Here is a 19,342-nt window from a genome sequence, read left to right as displayed (position 1 = left end):
ATGGTTGAGGTTGCGCTTGGTGGGGTCGGCGGCCAATCAGAGGGGAAGAGGGAGGGCGTGCCAGAATGCAGGGACGTCGAACGCATGGAAGGAGCGCGACTGTGGCTCGGCGTTGTTTCCTACATGCAAGTCACTTTGAGTTATCGGGTGCGAGTGATGATCCCGGACGATGTCGGCAGCTGCCAGCCTTGCGCGGGCGGGTTGGCTAGATGTGAGACGTGAGGACGCACCAGACTCTCCGGCGAACCACCTCGAAGGTATTGTAATCATTCCACATAACAGAGTACATCTTCAATCACCATTCTGAACCAAGACTAGGCCAGAGTCTGATTTGAAGGCTCATTCTCTTTGCTATGCTTGAGACTTGAGGCGCGGTTATACCACTGGATCTGTATCAGTATTCCAAGGTTGAGGTAAACGTACTGTAGGATGTCTGAATATCTCGACGCCATGTGCTGTTCATGCTATATTCAAATCAACTCACAACAAATAACTGAAACTCAACCCTTGTTGTTCATAATCGTCAATTCCGCTATGGTACTATGCTGAAGGTTTAAGTATTATTACAAGCCCGGCATGAGAGTGCACGCATACAGCGGCTACACCACCACCAAACTACACCTTAGGCGTAGAAGTTGACTGTGTCCTTCTTCTTTGCCTGTACCTCAGCGATAGCATCGACGTAGTGCTCGTGGCTGATCTTCTGGTGACCGGTCCGGAGAGCAATCATACCAGCCTCGACACAAACTGCCTTCAACTGCGCACCACCGAACTCGTCAGTGCTGCGAGCCAACTCTTGCCAGTTGACAGCGTCGTCGACAGTCATCTTCCGTGAGTGGATACGCATAATCTGTGCGCGGGCCTCCTCGTTTGGTAGCGGGAACTCGATCTTCCTGTCCAGACGACCAGAACGAAGCAGAGCGGGGTCCAAGACATCGACTCGGTTCGTCGCGGCAAGTACCTTGACACGGTCATCCGAGGCGAAACCGTCCAGCTGGTTCAGCAGCTCCAACATAGTTCGCTGCACCTCCCTGTCTCCGGACTTCTCGGAATCGAAACGCTTTGTACCAACGGCATCCAATTCATCGATGAAGATGATTGAAGGTGCCTTCTCTTTCGCCAGGGCGAAGCAGTCACGGACCAACTTCGCACCATCTCCAATGAACATTTGTACGAGCTGTGGGCCGGCGAGCTTGAGGAATGTGGCGTCGGTTTGGGCAGCGCAGGCTCGGGCGAGAAGGGTCTTTCCGGTTCCGGGGGGGCCGTACATCAGTGCACCTACGATCGTTAGCACATGTCTAGAGATGAGCACATGAGTTGCTTACCCTTCGGCGCCTTGATGCCAATCTTCTTGAAACGCTCAGCCTCCTTCATGGGCCATACTACAGCCTCGACGAGCTCTTCAATTTGCTTGTCAAGACCTCCAACATCGGTGTACTTCTCAGTTGGCTTCTCGTCGACTTCCATGGCCTTCACCCGACTGTCGTACTCTGCGGGTAGGGTATCGAGGACGAGATATGAGTCCTTATTCACACCAATGAGATCACCGGGCTTCAGCTTCTCATGGTCTACTAGACCGATGAGAGGCAAGAAGATGGTTTGCCGAGTTGAGGTCTTGATGACCGCCGACTTGCCAACGCGGGTGGCGTCTAGGTCAATGTTTGCTCCCTCCTCAGCCGCCTCTTCTGTGACGTCAAGATCAAGGATCTCGACAACGTTTCCGACGAGGTATGGTAGTTGCCTATAGATGTCAGTGTGTTGTCCACAAAGTCGCCTCAGTCCAGCGCGCTGCGGGGTGACAGCAATCACGTCGATGACATACCTGTTGTTCTCGATCTTCTCTAGGTTGTCCTTGATCTTCTCGTTCATAGAAGCCTTCTCGTGTGTGAGCCGTTGGAACTCGCTCTTCATGATGCGCATGTCGTTCTCCAGTAACCGCTTGCGCGCGACGATGTCTCGTGTGCTTGAGTTCAGGATCTCTTCGTCGAGCTGCTCCTCCTCTGGTTCCGCATCCTGCATCTCTGCATCGCCATCAGCCTTCTTTCCGTCCTTGCCTCCGTCCTTCTTGTCATCGTCCTTCTTCTCTTCCTTCTCGTGGCGCTCAAGGTCGTCGAGATCTTCGAGTGTGGACATGGTGGCGGTGTTGTGAGAGCGACGTTACGCGGTGTGGGGTGATAGAGATGACTGGGTCGGTGCAAGAGTGATGGTGGTGAATGACGCCGACAAAGAGGTTGTTGTGGTGCGGCGGTGATGTGGAGCTGTAGAGGCAGCTATGGATTACGAAGGTACGCACCAGTGCACGGTGAGAGACCCTAGCTCCGATTGTCTTGGCGTCTGTGAACGCCGATCCGTCGCGCGCAACAACGCGCGATAGATGGGGAGTGTCATTCCGTCAGTTTGCAGCTTGATCAAGGAAACTGCGATTGTACTAGAGTGTCAATTTAGAGATCATGCAGTTCTATACGAAAGGAGCTGTGCGAACACCCGCCCGCAAGTATAGACAAGATTCAACACCCTGGAGTCTACGTTGACGTTAGGTCACCTACTTTGCAAGATTTTAGTTCGATGTAGTCTACAGACCTGCTTAGGTTCTTGCTTGTACGAGGTGCCGGTATGGGGGACAGTTGATAGGTTAGGTAGATATGGATTTTTCGAGATGAGCCTCGATTAGTACGATGATGCTGAGTAGGTTCAGTTTGCTAAGCAACAATGATAGTGTTGAATCGAGATGATTCATGTGAGGATGAAGGTGATCGTACTGTGGAGGGAAACAGGAAGCAACTGCGATGGGCTTTTAGGTACACACCATCTCGTGTGCGTCAACGCCTACACATGGGTTGGAGCATTCGCATGCAAGCGAGGTGTCTGAACGTCGGTTAATAAATATCTTAGATGCCTACATAGGGCTACTTACTATTCGTTATAGTGGCCTAAAGGCTCTGTTCGAGAATACGTATACTGGCAGTATGGTCGTTGCGCTTGTCGTTGAGGGGACTGCAAAAACCCCGCGATATATTTGTTCAAATTTTCAAAATCTTCATCCACTCCTCAACGAGGCACCTTGGCCTAATGGTAAGGCGTTGCTTTCCGGTGGCAAAGATTGTGGGTTCGAGTCCCACAGGTGTCGTTCTTTTTGCCGGGGTCTGGTCGGCTTCTTTTTGCGTCTTTCTGCATCTTTTTGCCTTTGTTCCCATTTTGTCAGAATTCGCTCTTCGGATCATGAGGCATGCCAACGACCTCGGGAGGCCACTCACTGGAATTCACGCTAGCCCAATTCTAGTATAGTCTTAATCGCATGACTGAGCGAACCTCCCGTCTTTAAGTCGTGGTGCAAAGATCCGAGGTCGCGTTCGGTGGTTAGAGAGCGCTCTTGCTATACTAAGCTCCTGACATCCGAATATCCTTACCATCTACCCACCACATTCTTTTGTTGCACTACATGCTATTGAGTTTGGTATCTCGTGTGTAGCGATTCTGATTAATTCACTTTCGTGCTGGACAAATCCGTGTCATGTTTACGGCAAGAGCACTCCGGTGCGCTCATGCCACACCTTTCGCCCGACGTGCCGCGCTTCACCCACCATATCTACAGGTTGGTCTAGACACACCACATTTTTCACAGTACTAACCAAAATGCTAGGCGTCAATTCGCCTTAACTCGTCATCCGCCATTGATACGGCCAATGAGCAAAATACGCAAGATGAGAAACAAACAGATGCTCCGCAACAGGAGGAGGTTGAACGGCGGGTTCCAGAAACACCTGGTCTCGACGCCATCCTTGGTGTAGAGAACATGAACAAAGCCAGGCGACTACACTTTGAGACTAAGAGACTTGCCCATGAGCTTGATCGGGTATATGGTCGACAACGCATCATCCGGAAAGTAAGCCCATATAGAGTGCGAATTGGGGCTACACCTTTTGCGTTCAACAAGCGCGCCGAGTCCGAGACGCACCCTGAAGTCCGAGACGGGAAGATGTTCCTTGTCGATAGACTAATACCAAGCATCTGGTTGCGGGACAATTGTCAATGCAAAGTTTGCACGCATGACGCCACCAAGCAACGACTTCTGGATACATTTTCCATCCCCGAGGACATCTCGATCAAGTCGTACTCGGCTGAAACAAGAGGGTCTGAGACGGTTCACAGAATTGAATGGAGTGATGGACATGAAAGCGAATACTCGGGGCCTTTTCTCTCCCAAGCTACAAACAACGCAAGGTTGAAGGCCGTACAGCGTCAAGCTTTGGTCGACATCAAACCCTGGGACTCATCCATCGCTTCGGATCCACCAAAGACTCTGTATGCTAACGCGATGAATCCTAACAGTAACGACCTACTTTTCAGGCTGCGCAGATTCGGATTCTGCTACGTCGATGAGACGCCTTTCGAGAACCCAGAGGCCACGAAGAAGATGCTGGAAAAAATTGCCTTTATTAGGGAAACGCACTACGGCGGCTTCTACGACTTCACGGCCGACCTAGCGAGCAAGGATACCGCATACACCAACATTGCACTAGAAGCACATACAGACACTACCTACTTCTCCGACCCAGCCGGCCTACAGGCTTTTCACCTCCTTTCCCACACCGACGGTGAAGGCGGTGCAAGTCTCCTTGTCGATGGCTTCAAAGCTGCGGACGAACTCTGGCAAACCGACCGCAAAGCATATGAGATTCTCTCAACAATAAATGTCCATGGACACGCCTCAGGCAACGAAGGCATTTCAATACAACCCTACCGTGGCTTCCCCGTCCTCGAGCACGACACCGCTACAGGCGACTTGCTCCGCGTCCGGTGGAACACGTCAGATAGAGCATCTATTGAGCTTCCCATCGAGGAAGTTGAGACGTGGTACGATGCAGCTCGCAAATTCGACGCGATACTCAAGAAGAAGGAGAATGAGTATTGGGAACAGCTTGTGCCGGGTAGAGTGCTCATCTTCGACAACTGGCGAGTGCTGCATGGACGGAGTAGCTTCACAGGGAAGCGCAGGATCTGTGGAGCGTACATCAATAGGGATGATTGGATTAGCAAGTTCAAGATGCGGCATTTTGGAAAAGAGAATGTGCTGAAGGGGTTGGCTGTAAACTAAGGATGGGAGTAAGGGGGTATCAAAGAAATAGAAAGTATCGAGATATCGTGTTACTGCGCGGATATCACTAGTCGTGTCTGTGTGGAACAGTTCTCAACGGCCAAAAGTAGTGTGCTGAAACTTGATGGCTGGTTCATCAGAACTTATGTACACCCGCACTATAAGGAAACCATTCTCTTCTCTTGTATCATATGTTTACCGACCACCCCTCTCCTGTTCCAGCTCCAACTCAGCCTGGCGGTAGTACTTGGCTGTGTCCACGCCGTGGTAAGGGTGGTTGACAAAGTTTGGCCATGCGAGGATGTGCGAAAATGTGGAGGAGTAACGCGAGTTCCTGTGCGCAACTCCCTGCATGTACTCGGTCATCTCGGTGGTTCCGTACAGCGACTCGCCCTTCTTGACCTTGTCGACCATCTCGCGCATGTCCATCTCGACCTCGCGGCGGTTCTCGCGGGCACCGTAGAAGCGCACTGCCGTAGAAGTTAGTATCCAATCCCGTCTTGTCTGTATCTGGACTCCACATACTGCATGACCTCGAGTAGACGAAAACGAAGGCTCCGGTAAGACCGACAGCACCGCTCAGTCGCATGATGGGTGCGAAACCGCCCTTGCCGACCATGGAGGGCGAGATCTTCTCCCAGTACATCATCAATCCGGGGCTCAAGGCTCCGAGCGCGGCACCTTGCGCCCAGTCGGACGGACGGGCATACCGAATGACTCGCTTAAAGTGTCTTCATCTGCAGTCAGTACTCGCATGCGTTGGGTATCGTAGAGAAGCGTACGGGTCATTGTCGATGAGCTGCCATGCATTAGCTACCACCACCCATTGCGCATCTTTTCGCGCTGCAATTGACTCACAGGATACTCTCCAGTGGGAATCTTGTCCGGCACAACGGCCTGATGCCTGACATAGGCGTCCTGAGCAGACATGGTGGTGTTGGGGACTCTACTGCGGAGATGTCTGGGCGGGATCGCGAAGTGAGGTTCACACGGGCGGCAAGTGCCGCATGCGGGCTTTGGCCTAGTGGCTCAGAGCTCCCGCGACGCCATTCTCTCTACTTTTATTTCCTTGGCGCGTCACACCCCATCACCCATCGACCAACTTCGTGCGCCAACAATGCGCGCCGGCCCCTTCACGTGCGCCCAACAACGACACCGATTGCGATCATGGCTATGAAAGTGGACGACATGGAGGACGTCAAGCCCACGGGCTTGTCAATGTCAAATGGCCTCGACGGCGCGTCCGCTGCGCATGCGACCGACTCGTCCAACGCTCACGCCCGCCCGACTGTCGCCGACTTGCACGGAGAGAACCATTTCGCGCAGGTAGCGAGGAAGAACTGGCTCACTGCCAAGAAGACGCCGAAAGTGCGACCCGAAGTGGTCAAGAAAGAGCTATGGGACGAGCTGGAGAATGTCGACTTCGCATACTCGTCGCTTCTGATTCTGGAGAACCTACAGCTTCTGGAGAGATATCTGTGGCCTGGCTTTACCGAGGATGCATCGAATTACCACCATCTGCTGTTGGCGCTTATGGTTAATGTTAAGAGGAGGGAGAATCTGGCATCATGGGGTAAGTTGCTGCAACTCTTAGTATGCACGACTTGTATTGACGTTATCTAGACCACTTTGCTAGCAAGCCCGCCGAATTCTCCTCCTTCTTCCGCCGCATACTATCCATGACCGTAGACCCGTCGCAGCCAAGTAAGATCCGAACACAGCTCGTGTCCTTCGTCATCGGCGCCTTCCAATCACTAGACAGCGGTCTTGTTCGGAAGGAGTGCGCGCCCCTGGTCGGCATATCGATATGGCAGAACCTCCACTCGGACGCCGTGCGCGAGCAGTACTTCGAGGAACACAGCATGTTGCGCAAGGCATGGAGGGCCGCATCCAAGCGATTCGATGCTGGCGACGAAGCGCTACAGGCTCGGCTACGATTCGAGCGCTCTTGGATCTACACACTTCTCCTGGACTTCATCGACCGGCTATACAACAGCACCAGTAGGGAAGAGGTTAGGGACAATATGGCCTACTGCGAGCGCTTCATGGAGCTTCTGGTAGACCTACAAAGCCAGCTGCCAACAAGGAGATATGTCAACACGCTACTACAAGACTTGAACATGCTCCCAGCCATTCGGTTGTCGCCCATGTACACGGACGAGGATAACGGCCTTTTCCGGGACCTTTTCGACTTGCTGAGCCACTTCACCAACTTCCCCATCGAGGATCAGACAGGCCGTCAGTTGTCCAAGCTAGAGTACGACCAACAGCATTACGACACTCTAGCAAAGCTGCAACGGACGGGCTATGCTGCTTTCCAGGAGAAGCTTCAGTTGATGGCCCTGGCGAACTACAGTAGCATCGGAAACCGGGAAGAGCTGGATGGCCATTTGCGCACACTGAGCGACACCGAGCTCGTTGAGCTTTGCTCTCTCATGGGCCTACGAACAGAGTACCCCGCCTCTACCTACCTGGTGCGCGATCGAGCTTTCTACATGGAGACCCTGATTGCGCTTGTAGAAAAGCGACCGACCTTCAAAGACAATGTCCGCGAGATGCCCGTATTACCAACAGAGAAGGTTCTCTACGAGACCACTTTCCTGCGAAACGAGTCGTACGACGGATCAAGACCACTCGCTATACCCAAGCTGAACCTTCAGTACCTGACCATGGGCGACTTCTTGTGGAGATCCTTCATCCTGTACCGCGCCGAATCCTTCTACGGTATCCGAAAGGACATGGAGGACGTGGTCAAGCGCGTGAAGCCCAAGGGTAAAGGCGTCAACACCAAGTTCGGTGGCGTTTCCAAGATGTCACTCCCTATCATGAAGCCTGCTATCGTCGACGTAGCACCTTCCAAGGTAGGCGAGCAGCACCCAGCATACGTTCGTGCCGAGATCATATTGGACGTCAGTCGCCTGCAACACCCAGTACGAAGGGATTGGGAACAACTAAGACCGGATGATGTTGTCTTCCTCCTTGCTGTTGAGGGCAAAGACGACGTACCCATGCGCAATGGTCACCGCGAAGATGTCACAACTGGAGAACAGCTTGGCTTGCACCGAATGAGATGCGCCCAGGTGGTTCAAGTCCTGGACGACAAAGGCCGGCCTCTGCGCGATCAAGGCCGCGACGACGGCTTTGGACCTCGGGTGCGCCAACGACGACTTCTTGTCAATATCGACGCGAAGCAGTACCAGACCGACATGGATCAAACTGCCGAAGGAAGGCCAGACGTTTACGAGCACATCAACATGATTGTCCGTCGGAGAGGACGGGAAAACAACTTCCTGCCTATTCTAGAATCCATTAAGCGCCTGACCCTCTCAGACATCCCGGCGCCATCTTGGCTCCAAGAGGTCTTCTTAGGATATGGTGATCCTGCATCGGCGACGTACAAGCGCCTTCCTAACCGATTGAACAAGATAGATTTCCGGGATACCTTCTTGGACTGGCAGCACCTGATCGAGGCAATGCCTGGCAAGTCTATCGAACCCCACGAGGACGCACAGACATCGTTTGGGCCTCCATACGTTGTGGAGTACCCTGCTGCAGGTGAACCAAATATCGCACCTCCTCGAGCATCCAAAAAGCGGCGTCGCGACCAGAAAGTGGTTGCACAACCTCTGCATGAATCGCTTCACGTATCCTCGTACAAACCGCCGAACATGGGACCATACCCTGCAGATGCGCCGAGGCTGAATGCGGTCAGATTTACACCTGCCCAAATTGAAGCTATCACCTCGGGCACACAACCTGGTCTCACGGTGGTGCTCGGACCCCCGGGTACCGGCAAGACGGACGTTGCGACCCAAATTATATCCAATCTATACCACAACTTCCCGGACCAGCGGACTTTGCTCGTCGCGCACAGTAATCAGGCGCTTAACCAGCTCTTCCAAAAGATTACTGCGCTTGACATCGATGAGCGTCATCTTCTGCGTCTGGGTCATGGTGAAGAGGACCTTGAGACTGATGTCAGCTACAGCAAGCATGGACGTGTAGAGTCGTTCCTCGAGAGAGGGCAGTACTATCTGTCTGAAGTCGATCGGTTGGCGAAGAACTTCAATGCGCCCGGTGCTCATGGTAGCTCGTGCGAGACTGCAGATTACTTCAACCTTGTATATGTGAAGCCAGCATGGACGCAATACTGGGATAGTGTTACGACCGAGGACACAAGTGTTGACCAGATAATCACTGAGTTCCCATTCCGAGACTACTTCTCAAACGCACCGCAACCTCTCTTCCCTCAAGCAGCAGATCGCGAGCAAATCCTTGAGATTGCGCAAGGCTGCTATCGCCATGTCGAGAAGATCTTCACTGAGCTTGAGGACATCCGTCCGTTTGAGATCCTGCGGAACCCGCGGGACAAGGCGAACTATCTGTTGATCAAGGAGGCCCGTATCATTGCCATGACATCGACACACGCTGCTATGCGGAGACAAGAGATTGCTTCGTTAGGCTTCCACTACGACAATGTCATCATGGAAGAGGCTGCTCAGATCACCGAGATCGAGAACTTCATCCCCCTCGCATTGCAAAACCCCAAGGATGGCGAACTCCCTCTACAGCGCATCGTCCTCTGTGGTGACCATCTCCAGAACTCGCCCGTCATCCAAAACCTCGCTTTCCGCCAGTACGCCAATCTGGAGCAATCCCTCTTCCAACGCCTCGTCCGTCTCGGTGTACCGACCATCATGCTCGACCAGCAAGGTCGTGCTCGCCCGTCCATCGCCGAACTCTACAAGTGGCGCTACCCCTCACTGTCGAATCTGCCCTCCGTCCTATCTAAACCCGAGTTCCAGATCGCCAACCCAGGTTTCAAGCACGAGTACCAGTTCATCGATGTCCAGGACTACAAGGGCAAAGGTGAAGACCAACCCACACCGCACTGGATGATCAATTTGGGCGAAGCCGAGTACGCAGTCGCGCTCTTCATGTACATGCGTCTACTGGGTTATCCAGCGAGCAAGATTTCTATCTTGACCACGTATGCTGGACAGAAGAGTCTGATCAACGACGTATTGGGCCACAAGTGCAAGAACAACCCGCTATTCGGTCGCCCGAAGATTGTCGCGACGGTGGACAAGTACCAGGGTGAGCAGAATGACTGTAAGTACTACCCAACCTCTCTAACCTCGATGTGTACTAACGTATTTTCAAGACATCATCCTCTCCCTAGTCCGCACCCGCGCAATCGGCTACCTCCGCGACATCCGCCGCCTCACCGTCGCCCTCTCGCGCGCCCGTCTGGGCCTCTACATCCTCGGCCGCCGCTCCGTCTTCGAATCCGTCTTCGAGCTCAAACCCGCCTTCGACATCCTCCTCCAACGCCCCGACAAACTCACGCTCGTCACCGACGAAATGTTCGGCGAAACACAACGACCTGCCGAGCAAACCGCGCCTGTGGAGGGTGAGGCCGAAATGCAGGATGTAGAGCATTTGGGCAAATATGTGTATGAGATGACCAAGGCGAAGGTCGAGGCTATGAAGGCGAATGGGGGCGTTATGCCTACGAGGGAGGTTACGATGGGGGAGGCTAATGGTGGGGGCAAGGATGAGGATGAGGATGATGATAGGCCGGAGAATGTGCTTATTCCTGAGGAGGTGAATGAGGAGTTTGATGATGAGGATGAGGAGGATGCGGTCGTGGTTTAACGTGGAGAACCTAGGCCAAAGCAAAAGATTCGAAGATGGGTTGCATGATATGGGGAGGGAAGGATGGGGTATTGCATAAATTGGCGTAATTTTTTGTGTTTAGTTCTTATTTGATGGGTTGCGATGAGTTGAAGGGTAGATGTAGGGAGACGAAAGATACCAGATGGATCATCGCCCGAGTGGCATGCACATTTTTGGCTCAAACCTTGGCTTGGTGATGTGGTTGGATGTGGTTGTGATGCTCTCATGGCCTCTCCCAGTCTCATTTTGTTGTCTAAGAGGACCAGCGATCTCCGCAGGACCATATACTCGTTTAGCTCAATTTTTGTTCGTTTAAAGGCTCGAAAGGAGAGAGAAGACATGAAGGCTTTCGTCTTCTTTTTGAGACACAACACAGGAAGAAATCATTTTTTGGTGATGCCTTATGTTTTGAGAGAAAACACAGAGAGACTCCGATCATCTTTGCTTCAAGATATCATTTTGGAGAAGAGCAGGAGAACTTTCATATCTTGTTGCGACCGAGTCTTCTGAGCTTTTGCGCAGAAAGACGACATGCACTGGTGTTCATTGCGTTTCGTATGCTGTAGAGAGAGCACAGGAGGGAAGACTCAGATCATTTAGAGCTTGAATAGTCATTTTGATGGACAAGAAGATGTTGTAAGTGTTCTTGTCGAGTTTGGGCGCGGGAAGACAACATCCATACTGAAGATGTACGTTTGGAGAAGACAGAGGGAAAGAGTCCGTCTCATGATGTGTCATCATCTCTCATTTGGGGAATAAGAAGTAGTTTTCGGGTATGCGCTTCTTGAGCTGCTGGCGCAGGAAGACGGCATGTTGCGTTTTCCCATAGGTTTGAGGAAAGAAACGGGGAGACTCAGACCATGACATCGGTTAGATTTTCTTTTTGGTGGATGACAAGAAGTCTGTGGATGAGAGAACAGTGGTGGGCGAAGGGAGGAGGTGTTTATATTTGCGTCTCCGTCTAGCGCATTTGGATTATAGACTGGTAAACCGTGGACAGGTCTCATGGAAACGTCAGTATCCATTTTGAAGGCAGGCACGAAGTGTGTAGGAAGGCGCAGGACAGCGCACGGCACCATCCCAGATGATATCCATGGCTTTTGGTAGTTCGAAAGGGAGGTTTTGGTTCGGAGAAACGACATCAACAGTTTTCCTGGATTTTTGAGTGTAACTCTGGAGACAGAGGAAGACTCCGGCCCATCGAAGTTGAACAAGGAGTTTTTGGGTAAACTCAGAAGATTGCGGTAGATAGAAGAAGAGAGGGAGCAAAGCTGGAGACTTTTTATATACCTAGGTATGGTTGGCGCCGTCGCACTGCACACATCTCTCATAAACCAGCCGCTGCTGTATTTTGGAGGTACTTTTCATCTTATGTGAATGAGTCGAGAACAGCGCCACAACCATCCCAGTGTTGCTTTAGGTTTTTGGTCCTGTGGACTAAGATTCTGAAGCAGGAAAGACCAAGGCTTTGGAGAAAGAAGAGAGCGCTCGGTCTCATGTCCCGAAGGCCCCGGTATTTTGGAGAACACAAACAATTTTGTGGATGGAAGAAGAGCATGGAGCAGTGCATGTAGTCGTTTATATACCGTAGCCCTGCTACGAGCTAGTACAGAGCTGTTTCATGTAGGCCTGGAGAAAGACCTGGATGCAGAGAAGCAGCATGGCGCTTGACTTATCCTTTTTTGATATTGGAGGTAAAGACAGGGCAGAAAGCTGGTCTCATGGCATCTCTGAGGGGTACTTTTGGTGAATGTAAAAAATCGAGTAAGTATAGAAGGAACAGAAGGCAGCGGATCAAGTGGTGGTTTATATGTACACATATGCATACCATGAGCCAGAACCGGAAATCTCTCATCCTGGGGTAACTCCGGTTTTTTCGGTTTTTGAAACAGTGAAGTTGGTGTAGCAAAACTTGTCCTACGAGAACATGGTAGGTCGAACTCGAGACTTTTCGTGTGTTACATAATGCGCTGATTTAGTAAGCCGCGCAGTTATGCTATCTGATCTGGTAGGTTTCAGACAGCCAGAGCGCTTCTCCGAATCATTCCGTATTTTGAGTCTGATTTTAGAAAGAAGAGGCACAACAGACCATGCTGGCAGATCTCGTCGCTTTTGGAAAATAAAGGGGAGTAATGGAGAAGAAGAGTAAAGTCCACCGGCACAAGGTATTGTATACGACGTCCGTGATGTCATGTCATATCGAACAGTGTTTGGAGTTTGAGACCGTTGGAAGAGTGCTCGAATCATGATTCGATTCAATCCACATTTTGGAAGAGAAGTGAGGCAGATCATCGCTCGGAATTGCTCAGAATTTTAGACAATAAGGTAGTACCATGAAGAAGAGGAGCAGAGTCCATTGATGTGAGGTTTTATACACGACGCCCAAGACGCCAACTCATTTTGACCATTCTCTGAAGTTTGAGACCGCTGAACGAGTGCTTAGAATCATGATACATTGGGTAACTTGTTTTTGAAAGACAAAGCACGGCAAAACATCGTTAGGTTGCCCGGCAAGTTTGATCCTTCTTTGGGGACCAAGGTAATATGATGGAGAAGACAAGGAAAGACAGATTTCCGCGAGTTTTATACACGATGCCAGGCAGTAGAGACAGGAAGTCTAACTGTATCGCTCGCCAGAGAGACAGAAGACATGAGAACTGGTGAAATATTCTTTCGGCCTTTCGACGAACGCCGACATGTCTGGTGTCTGCTATCCTTTGATTGCGGACTTCTTAGGTCTTGTAGAAGAGACAGGAAAACGTCTGCCGCCGACATCGAAACGAATGAATGCGTTTTTTGAAATCTGGGAGTAATGTAGTTGTCTAAAGAAGAAAATGTTTTCGGACTCAGACAGCGGTTCCTATGCATTTGTCGCGTGCCGATCAGAGACAGCACCATGTGTTTGATGTGACCAAGGTTTTTTGGCGCCTCGAAGAAAGGGCAGCAACACATGGTAACTCGTCGCGGTATTTTGGTGTAAAGGCAAGGAAGGCGAACTCGCACATAAACACTACACTCGATTCTTTTGGTAAAGAAGAGAGAAGCTGGTGGATGAGGAGTGAAAGCGAACAAATGTCGCGTTTTATATATCCACAGCCGGACCATCTCAACACATGCAGAGCATGCTTGTACCCTTTGTGATTTTCTGAGATGAGAGCGCGAAGGACGGACTCGCACATGCTTTGGTAGGCGATCAATTTTGATTACGCAAGTGGGAAACTGGTACTCAGACAACATAGGTGGCTTAATGCCGGCATTTATGTGACCGCAGTGTGGCGTTCGGAAAACATGAGTCCGCGCTGTCCGATGTTGAGCTCCGAAGCATAGAGATTGCGTGATTGGGTTTTGATCTTCTGACATGAACGCGCGGAGAGCAGACGCGCACATTACATTCTAGAAAGCCGCTTTCGGATTTTTGAAGATAGTTGTAGATGAAGAGCGGTAGGGACTAGAAGTCGTGCTTTATACAAGTCAAAGCATAGCTTCTTAGGGAACATGTGGATGCGTGTCCTCAAATTGGAAGGGCAAGAACATACAGGGTCTTCAACATGTCTTTGATATTTCAGTACATAAGTGCGAAGCGCGAACTCTGACTAGTCATTGCTCCAGACAGGACAACTTTTTGGATAGTAGGCCAAAGACTGGTAGATGAAGTGTAGAAGTGCGCACACGCTGTGCTTCATGACAGCCTGACTTCACATTTTTTTTTCAACAGACGTAGTATGGGAGAATGAGCTCAGTCGCAAGGCATGGGTTCCGGCAGTGAGCCTTTCGATGACTTCTCTGGGTTGGAGAAGACATCAAACCAGTTTCAAGTTTTTTGGAGTGCGCGCCAGGACCGCCACATAGCGTGAGATCCCACCACTTTTGAAAATGTACGGATCATTTTGTGTGATGGAGAAGAGAACCTTTGCGAGGAGAGAAGATAATTTTTATACTTGGATTTGCGTTCAAAAACACCACAGGATGAGGGCATGCGCGCGCGTGTGCCCATCGTGAACTGTTTCTCAGCCGCAACCCAAACATGTTGCAACAAACTTCACGATTCACTTCCCCGCATGCAGCCAACGCGCCCAATTATGCAGACGCCCAATTCACGCGTCATGTTCATGCCACGCCCAAGAGCCAAGCCTAAAAGACGGAGTCTGAAACCGATAAGCGAAAGCCGGTCGATCCCAATGTCCAGACGCGCGAGTCACGCAACAAATGTCCTGAGGCCCCACATCCTCCCGTCAAAACTGCAGGATCGTGAAACACAAATTACCCCACCCTCGCCCGTGGACCGGGGTCGCTCGTCATGTTCTGGAACCTACGATTACAGGTACAAGCTTGCGCAGTTGCAAATGTCGCTGTTTCAAACACTTGTCAGCGCACATCCTAGACGTCCCAAACACCAGGGCGCGAGCACCAGGTACAACCCGCCGGTGCGGAATCGGGAGCAAGAAGAAACAGAGCACGTACCGTTTGATGAGTTCCTGACACGTTCCCATTTTTTGGAACAGCGTCGGGTCGCCGATAATCCGAGCCGCGTTCTTGACTTCGCGGCACGTCTCGTCTAGTCGGGTGATGACGCGGACAATGGTCCCCTCCATGACATCTGTCAGGTCTGTTATGCGATTGAATGACATGCCTCGTGCCCACTCGTACACCACTTCGACCATGCCGAAGCGGGGTTTGCTGACAAAGTCATTCGAATCATCAGCCGAGAGGATAACCTGGTGCAGAGTCTGTATCTTGTTGACCTTTTCGGAGATCTCAACAATCTTTGCGACGCCGCGTTCCAGATTTGCAGTTAGCGTAGGCTCTACGTCGGTCTTCTCTTGGAAGACAAACGCCGAGAGTAGTGCGACGATTTCTTCCGGTTCGTACTCGGCGAGGACGTTTTCTAAAACGAGCTCGGTAAGGACCAGCTCATCGGCCGAGTGGATCTGAAAGCTGTCAGTCGATGGGTGGAGCTTGAAGTCAGTGTCAAGCATACCTCGCAGGCTACCTTGCCCTTCAGCTCTACGCGAGAACCTTCGTCAATAAAGCCGAGATCCTTGAGAACCTGTATGCGCTGTTCGTAGTCAGGGAGTAGCTGTAGATTTTGGTCTGACATGAGCTGGCGGAGAGCAAGGATGTTTTCCTTGATCAGCCACTGATCGTGCTCCATCGTGAACTACGAAAATTAGCATGGGTTGAGAACACTGCCGAACGTGAACACGTACATGTTTCAAGAAGTTTGGGCATTTCAAACATTCCTTGCTAACCGCATTCAGTCCTTCTTTCCTGCGGGCTTCCTCCAGTTCACGGAACTTGAGGCTCTTGATCTTGCTGTAATCGTACTCATCCCAGTCTTCGTAATCCCATGATCCACACAAGGGCAGAAATTGGGATTCAGCCAGCTTCAATGTGTCTGACGAGGCTGTTAGCGCCGGACCCAGACCGTAGCGCGCCCACTTACCTTTCTTGCGATTCAAATTTTGAACAGAATCAGGAACATCGATGATGGTCTTGGTGAAGCACTCGATGTCGTTCAGGGGTACGTAGGCTGCCTTCAGGATCAAGTCCTTGGGACTGTTCGGTAGTTTGCGGAAGTGCTTTGCAAAGGGACCGAGATACGGCAAAAGGTCGTCAGGCTGACGATCGTGATGCTGCGCCACCTCCAAGACTTTGACTGTAGGCTCGTTGCCCTTGCTAGTGCCATCTTGCATTAACATACCCGCTGTTCGTTTGTTATCCTGACTGCGTGAGTAATGAGCTAATTTGAAAGCGAAAGTGAAGCGTGTACCTTCTTGTATACGATCAATCTGTTCTTCGACAAAGCCTTCCTGCCAATAGGGTTGATGAGAAGACTCAGATGCATCTCATTAGTTAGTCGCTTGTAGTCCTCACAAGACTGGTGGCACGCCTCTAGGTCGATATCGCATATATCACAAGGTTCTCGCTTGATCTTCTCCAACTCAGCCTCCGAGACCTTGACCTTGCCTTGATGTTCAGGCAGTAATGCTTGAGTGGCATTCTCACTGAAACTTCGCTTGATCATCTCTTCAATCTTCAGGGCTTCTACACGCAGAAGGTTCAGCATCATGTTGTAGGTGAGACGGAACTGTGATCTCAGCTTCGTGGGTTCCCCCAGCATCATCTGACGGAGTCTGGCTGCTGGTGGCGCCTCGTCGGCCCCGGGCGCGCAGATGATGACAGTGCCGACTGTGTCAAGTCCTCGCCGACCTGCACGACCGGCCATCTGAGTGTACTCGCCGGGCAGCAAATCACGGAACTCGCGGCCGTCGTGCTTACGGAACCCAGAGAACACAACGGTCCTGGTAGGAAGATTAAGACCCATGGCGAAAGTTTCCGTGGCAAAGAGAACCTTGACAAGCGTCTTCGCAAAGAGGATCTCAACAACCTCCTTGACGATCGGCAACATGCCACCGTGATGGACGGCAATACCTCGACTAAGCAGCTCTCTCAGCCGCTTGATCTGAGGGAGCTCACGGTCTTCCTTGCTCAGTCGAGCCAGTGACTTCTCAATGGTCATATGTATCGCACTCTTCTCCGCAGCATTGCAATAGTCGATGTTAGACAGCGCTTCAGCGTTTTCTTCGCAGCGCTTCTTGGAGAAGACGAATATGCAAGCAGGCAGGAGATCCTTGCTTCGGAGATGCTGTATGAGGTGGACCCAGATGTTTCTATCCTGGGCGGCAGTCGTACGACCGCCACCACGGCCCGTCCTTGCGATATTACCTCGGCCTCTAGCAGCGGGCGGACCTCCACCGCGAGGTCCCCCTCGACCGCCACCTTGTTGACCTCGTCCGCGTTGGTTCTGGCCTCCTCTGGCGGGTGGGCCACCACGACCACCACCGCCCCTGCCGGCTTGTGCATCGTTTGCAGGAGGTGCCTTGACCTTGTCTTTGCCAGACAGGATATCGTTCGCGTCTTTCCAGCCATTATCGATGAACTTCTTGTCTGCTGTAACGATCTTGTGGATGCCTTTGCCAGCCCATAGGTAATGCTCCAGAGGAATTGGGCGTTTCGGAGTAGAGATGACGTAGATGTCTTTCTTCTTTGTTCGACCCACCCAAGACGCGAACTCATATGTGTTGGGTACGGTAGCGGACAGTAGAATGAGTGTCACATGCTCCGGCAGCATTATGATGACCTCTTCCCATACGACACCTCGCTCGAGATCGTTGACATAATGCACTTCATCAAAGATGACAAACTCGACGTCTCTGATGAGATCTGCTCCTCGGTACAGCATACTTCGAAGAATCTCGGTAGTCATGATGAGACAGCTGGCTTCGGGCCTGATCTGCACGTCTCCCGTGAGAATGCCGACATCATCAAATGTTTGGCGGAAGTCGCGGAACTTCTGATTACTGAGAGCTTTGATGGGAGAAGTATATATAGCTTTCGTCATATGCTTTGCAGCAAGCGCGATGGCGTACTCTGCAACCACGGTCTTGCCGGCGGACGTATGTGCGGCTACAAACACAGAATCGCCATGCTCAAGATGATAAACTGCTTCTTTCTGGAATGTATCGAGCTCAAAGGGATACTCGCGCGCCATTTCCGGAACGAGTTCCCGGAAGTTAGTAATGTCGCGGTTGATGTCAACCATGTGAGCCCACTCTCGTCCGCCCTTCCTTCCAGCACTCATGGCAAGTGGACCATGAGGTGCCAGAGCAGGGAACTCTACTGGCAACAAAGCATCGATCTCTTCGTCGCCAGCATCTTGGTCTTCATCAGGTTCCCCGTTTGCGCCAGTCTTGTCGTTGGCATCCTCGTCATCCGCATCGGTATCCTTGGAAGCTGCAGATGCCTCACCCAAGGTATCTTCGACCTCCTGAGCAGTCTTGGCATCCGTAGTGGGCTTCTTCTGGAAGTCCAGACCACGCGTGAAGCCAGGCGGCACTTCCAGTAAGCCACCTTCAGCACTGAAGTTGATGACTCTGTCGAGACCGCCACTCTTTTTCCCATTCGCACTCTCTTGCTGCTGGATTGCTTCATCCTCAATGGCAGCTACTGCTTCTACGCCATCAAGACCGCCGGGCGCGAATGGAAAGAAGCCAGCTGCACCACGCACGAATTCAGCTCTGTTAGCAGGCTTCCTGAGAAGCGAAGTGGAGTTCTTCGCTGTTGCTGAGTTTGCCGGAACGGTGACCTCCTTGTATCCAGTGACGCGGCCTTCTAGTCCCTCGCGTGTGAAGCGGATGATGGTCCGGGTCTGAGTTGGGGCGATCTGGAACAGGCTTCGGTAATTGGTAGGTGCATCCCAGCGCTGCTGAAGCTGATTCAGCCACTGCGTGTTGAAGGATTTGGAGGGTGTTAGAAATTCTTGCTCCAATTCCTTCTTGATGGCCTCTTTGGTTTTCCGCTGTCGCTTGGGTGGCCGCTGTTCGCCAGCTATCGAATCTATCCCATCCTCGTCGAGGTTGCTGCCGCGTAGCCGCAGCTTTTCCAATTCTCCAGACAGAGCCTCCATAATCGCGAGTTGAGTGCGAATCTGGTAGGGTACTGTGCCTGTGGGATTGTGGCGCGACCGAGTGAGAAAATGGATGACGTTGTTCGGCGCGCCAAGCCGTG

General features: G+C 51.7%; 5 protein-coding genes and 1 non-coding gene across 6 annotated transcripts; 3 read left to right on the top strand and 3 right to left on the bottom strand.

Moving 5' to 3' along the window:
* Positions 1-622: 622 nt before the first annotated feature.
* On the bottom strand, positions 623-2,133 carry RPT5 (26S proteasome regulatory subunit 6A; the record flags this gene model as incomplete). The annotated part of the gene is made up of 3 exons (XM_049395462.1): positions 623-1,278; positions 1,326-1,741; positions 1,823-2,133. 3 exons carry the CDS (start codon positions 2,131-2,133, stop codon positions 623-625), a joined length of 1,383 nt encoding a protein of 460 aa, XP_049259326.1.
* A 922-nt stretch (positions 2,134-3,055) lies between these two features.
* J4E88_001793 lies at positions 3,056-3,127 on the top strand. The gene has a single exon. It is a non-coding gene; the product is annotated as a tRNA-Arg (tRNA).
* A 506-nt stretch (positions 3,128-3,633) lies between these two features.
* On the top strand, positions 3,634-5,095 carry J4E88_001792 (uncharacterized protein; the record flags this gene model as incomplete). The annotated part of the gene is made up of 4 exons (XM_049395461.1): positions 3,634-3,642; positions 3,731-3,860; positions 4,038-4,302; positions 4,357-5,095. The coding sequence occupies 4 exons, from the start codon at positions 3,634-3,636 to the stop codon at positions 5,093-5,095; spliced, it is 1,143 nt and encodes a 380-aa protein (XP_049259325.1).
* A 195-nt stretch (positions 5,096-5,290) lies between these two features.
* Positions 5,291-6,025, bottom strand: J4E88_001791 (uncharacterized protein; the record flags this gene model as incomplete). The annotated part of the gene is made up of 4 exons (XM_049395460.1): positions 5,291-5,565; positions 5,621-5,826; positions 5,878-5,894; positions 5,954-6,025. 4 exons carry the CDS (start codon positions 6,023-6,025, stop codon positions 5,291-5,293), a joined length of 570 nt encoding a protein of 189 aa, XP_049259324.1.
* A 237-nt stretch (positions 6,026-6,262) lies between these two features.
* J4E88_001790 (uncharacterized protein) lies at positions 6,263-10,753 on the top strand (the record flags this gene model as incomplete). Its single annotated transcript, XM_049395459.1, has 3 exons — positions 6,263-6,668; positions 6,719-10,207; positions 10,260-10,753. 3 exons carry the CDS (start codon positions 6,263-6,265, stop codon positions 10,751-10,753), a joined length of 4,389 nt encoding a protein of 1,462 aa, XP_049259323.1.
* Positions 10,754-15,034: 4,281 nt separating this feature from the next.
* J4E88_001789 (uncharacterized protein) lies at positions 15,035-19,241 on the bottom strand (the record flags this gene model as incomplete). The annotated part of the gene is made up of 6 exons (XM_049395458.1): positions 15,035-15,083; positions 15,236-15,702; positions 15,753-15,932; positions 15,982-16,169; positions 16,218-16,494; positions 16,545-19,241. 6 exons carry the CDS (start codon positions 19,239-19,241, stop codon positions 15,035-15,037), a joined length of 3,858 nt encoding a protein of 1,285 aa, XP_049259322.1.
* Between the last annotated feature and the right edge of the window lie 101 nt (positions 19,242-19,342).

The sequence above is a fragment of the Alternaria novae-zelandiae genome, assembly GCF_023758075.1.
Source record: "Alternaria novae-zelandiae strain BMP 2774 chromosome Unknown scaffold_2, whole genome shotgun sequence".
Classification (NCBI taxonomy): domain Eukaryota; kingdom Fungi; phylum Ascomycota; class Dothideomycetes; order Pleosporales; family Pleosporaceae; genus Alternaria; species Alternaria novae-zelandiae.
The sequence above is the reverse complement of the archived record's forward strand: the minus strand, read 5'-3'. Positions and strand labels throughout refer to the sequence as shown.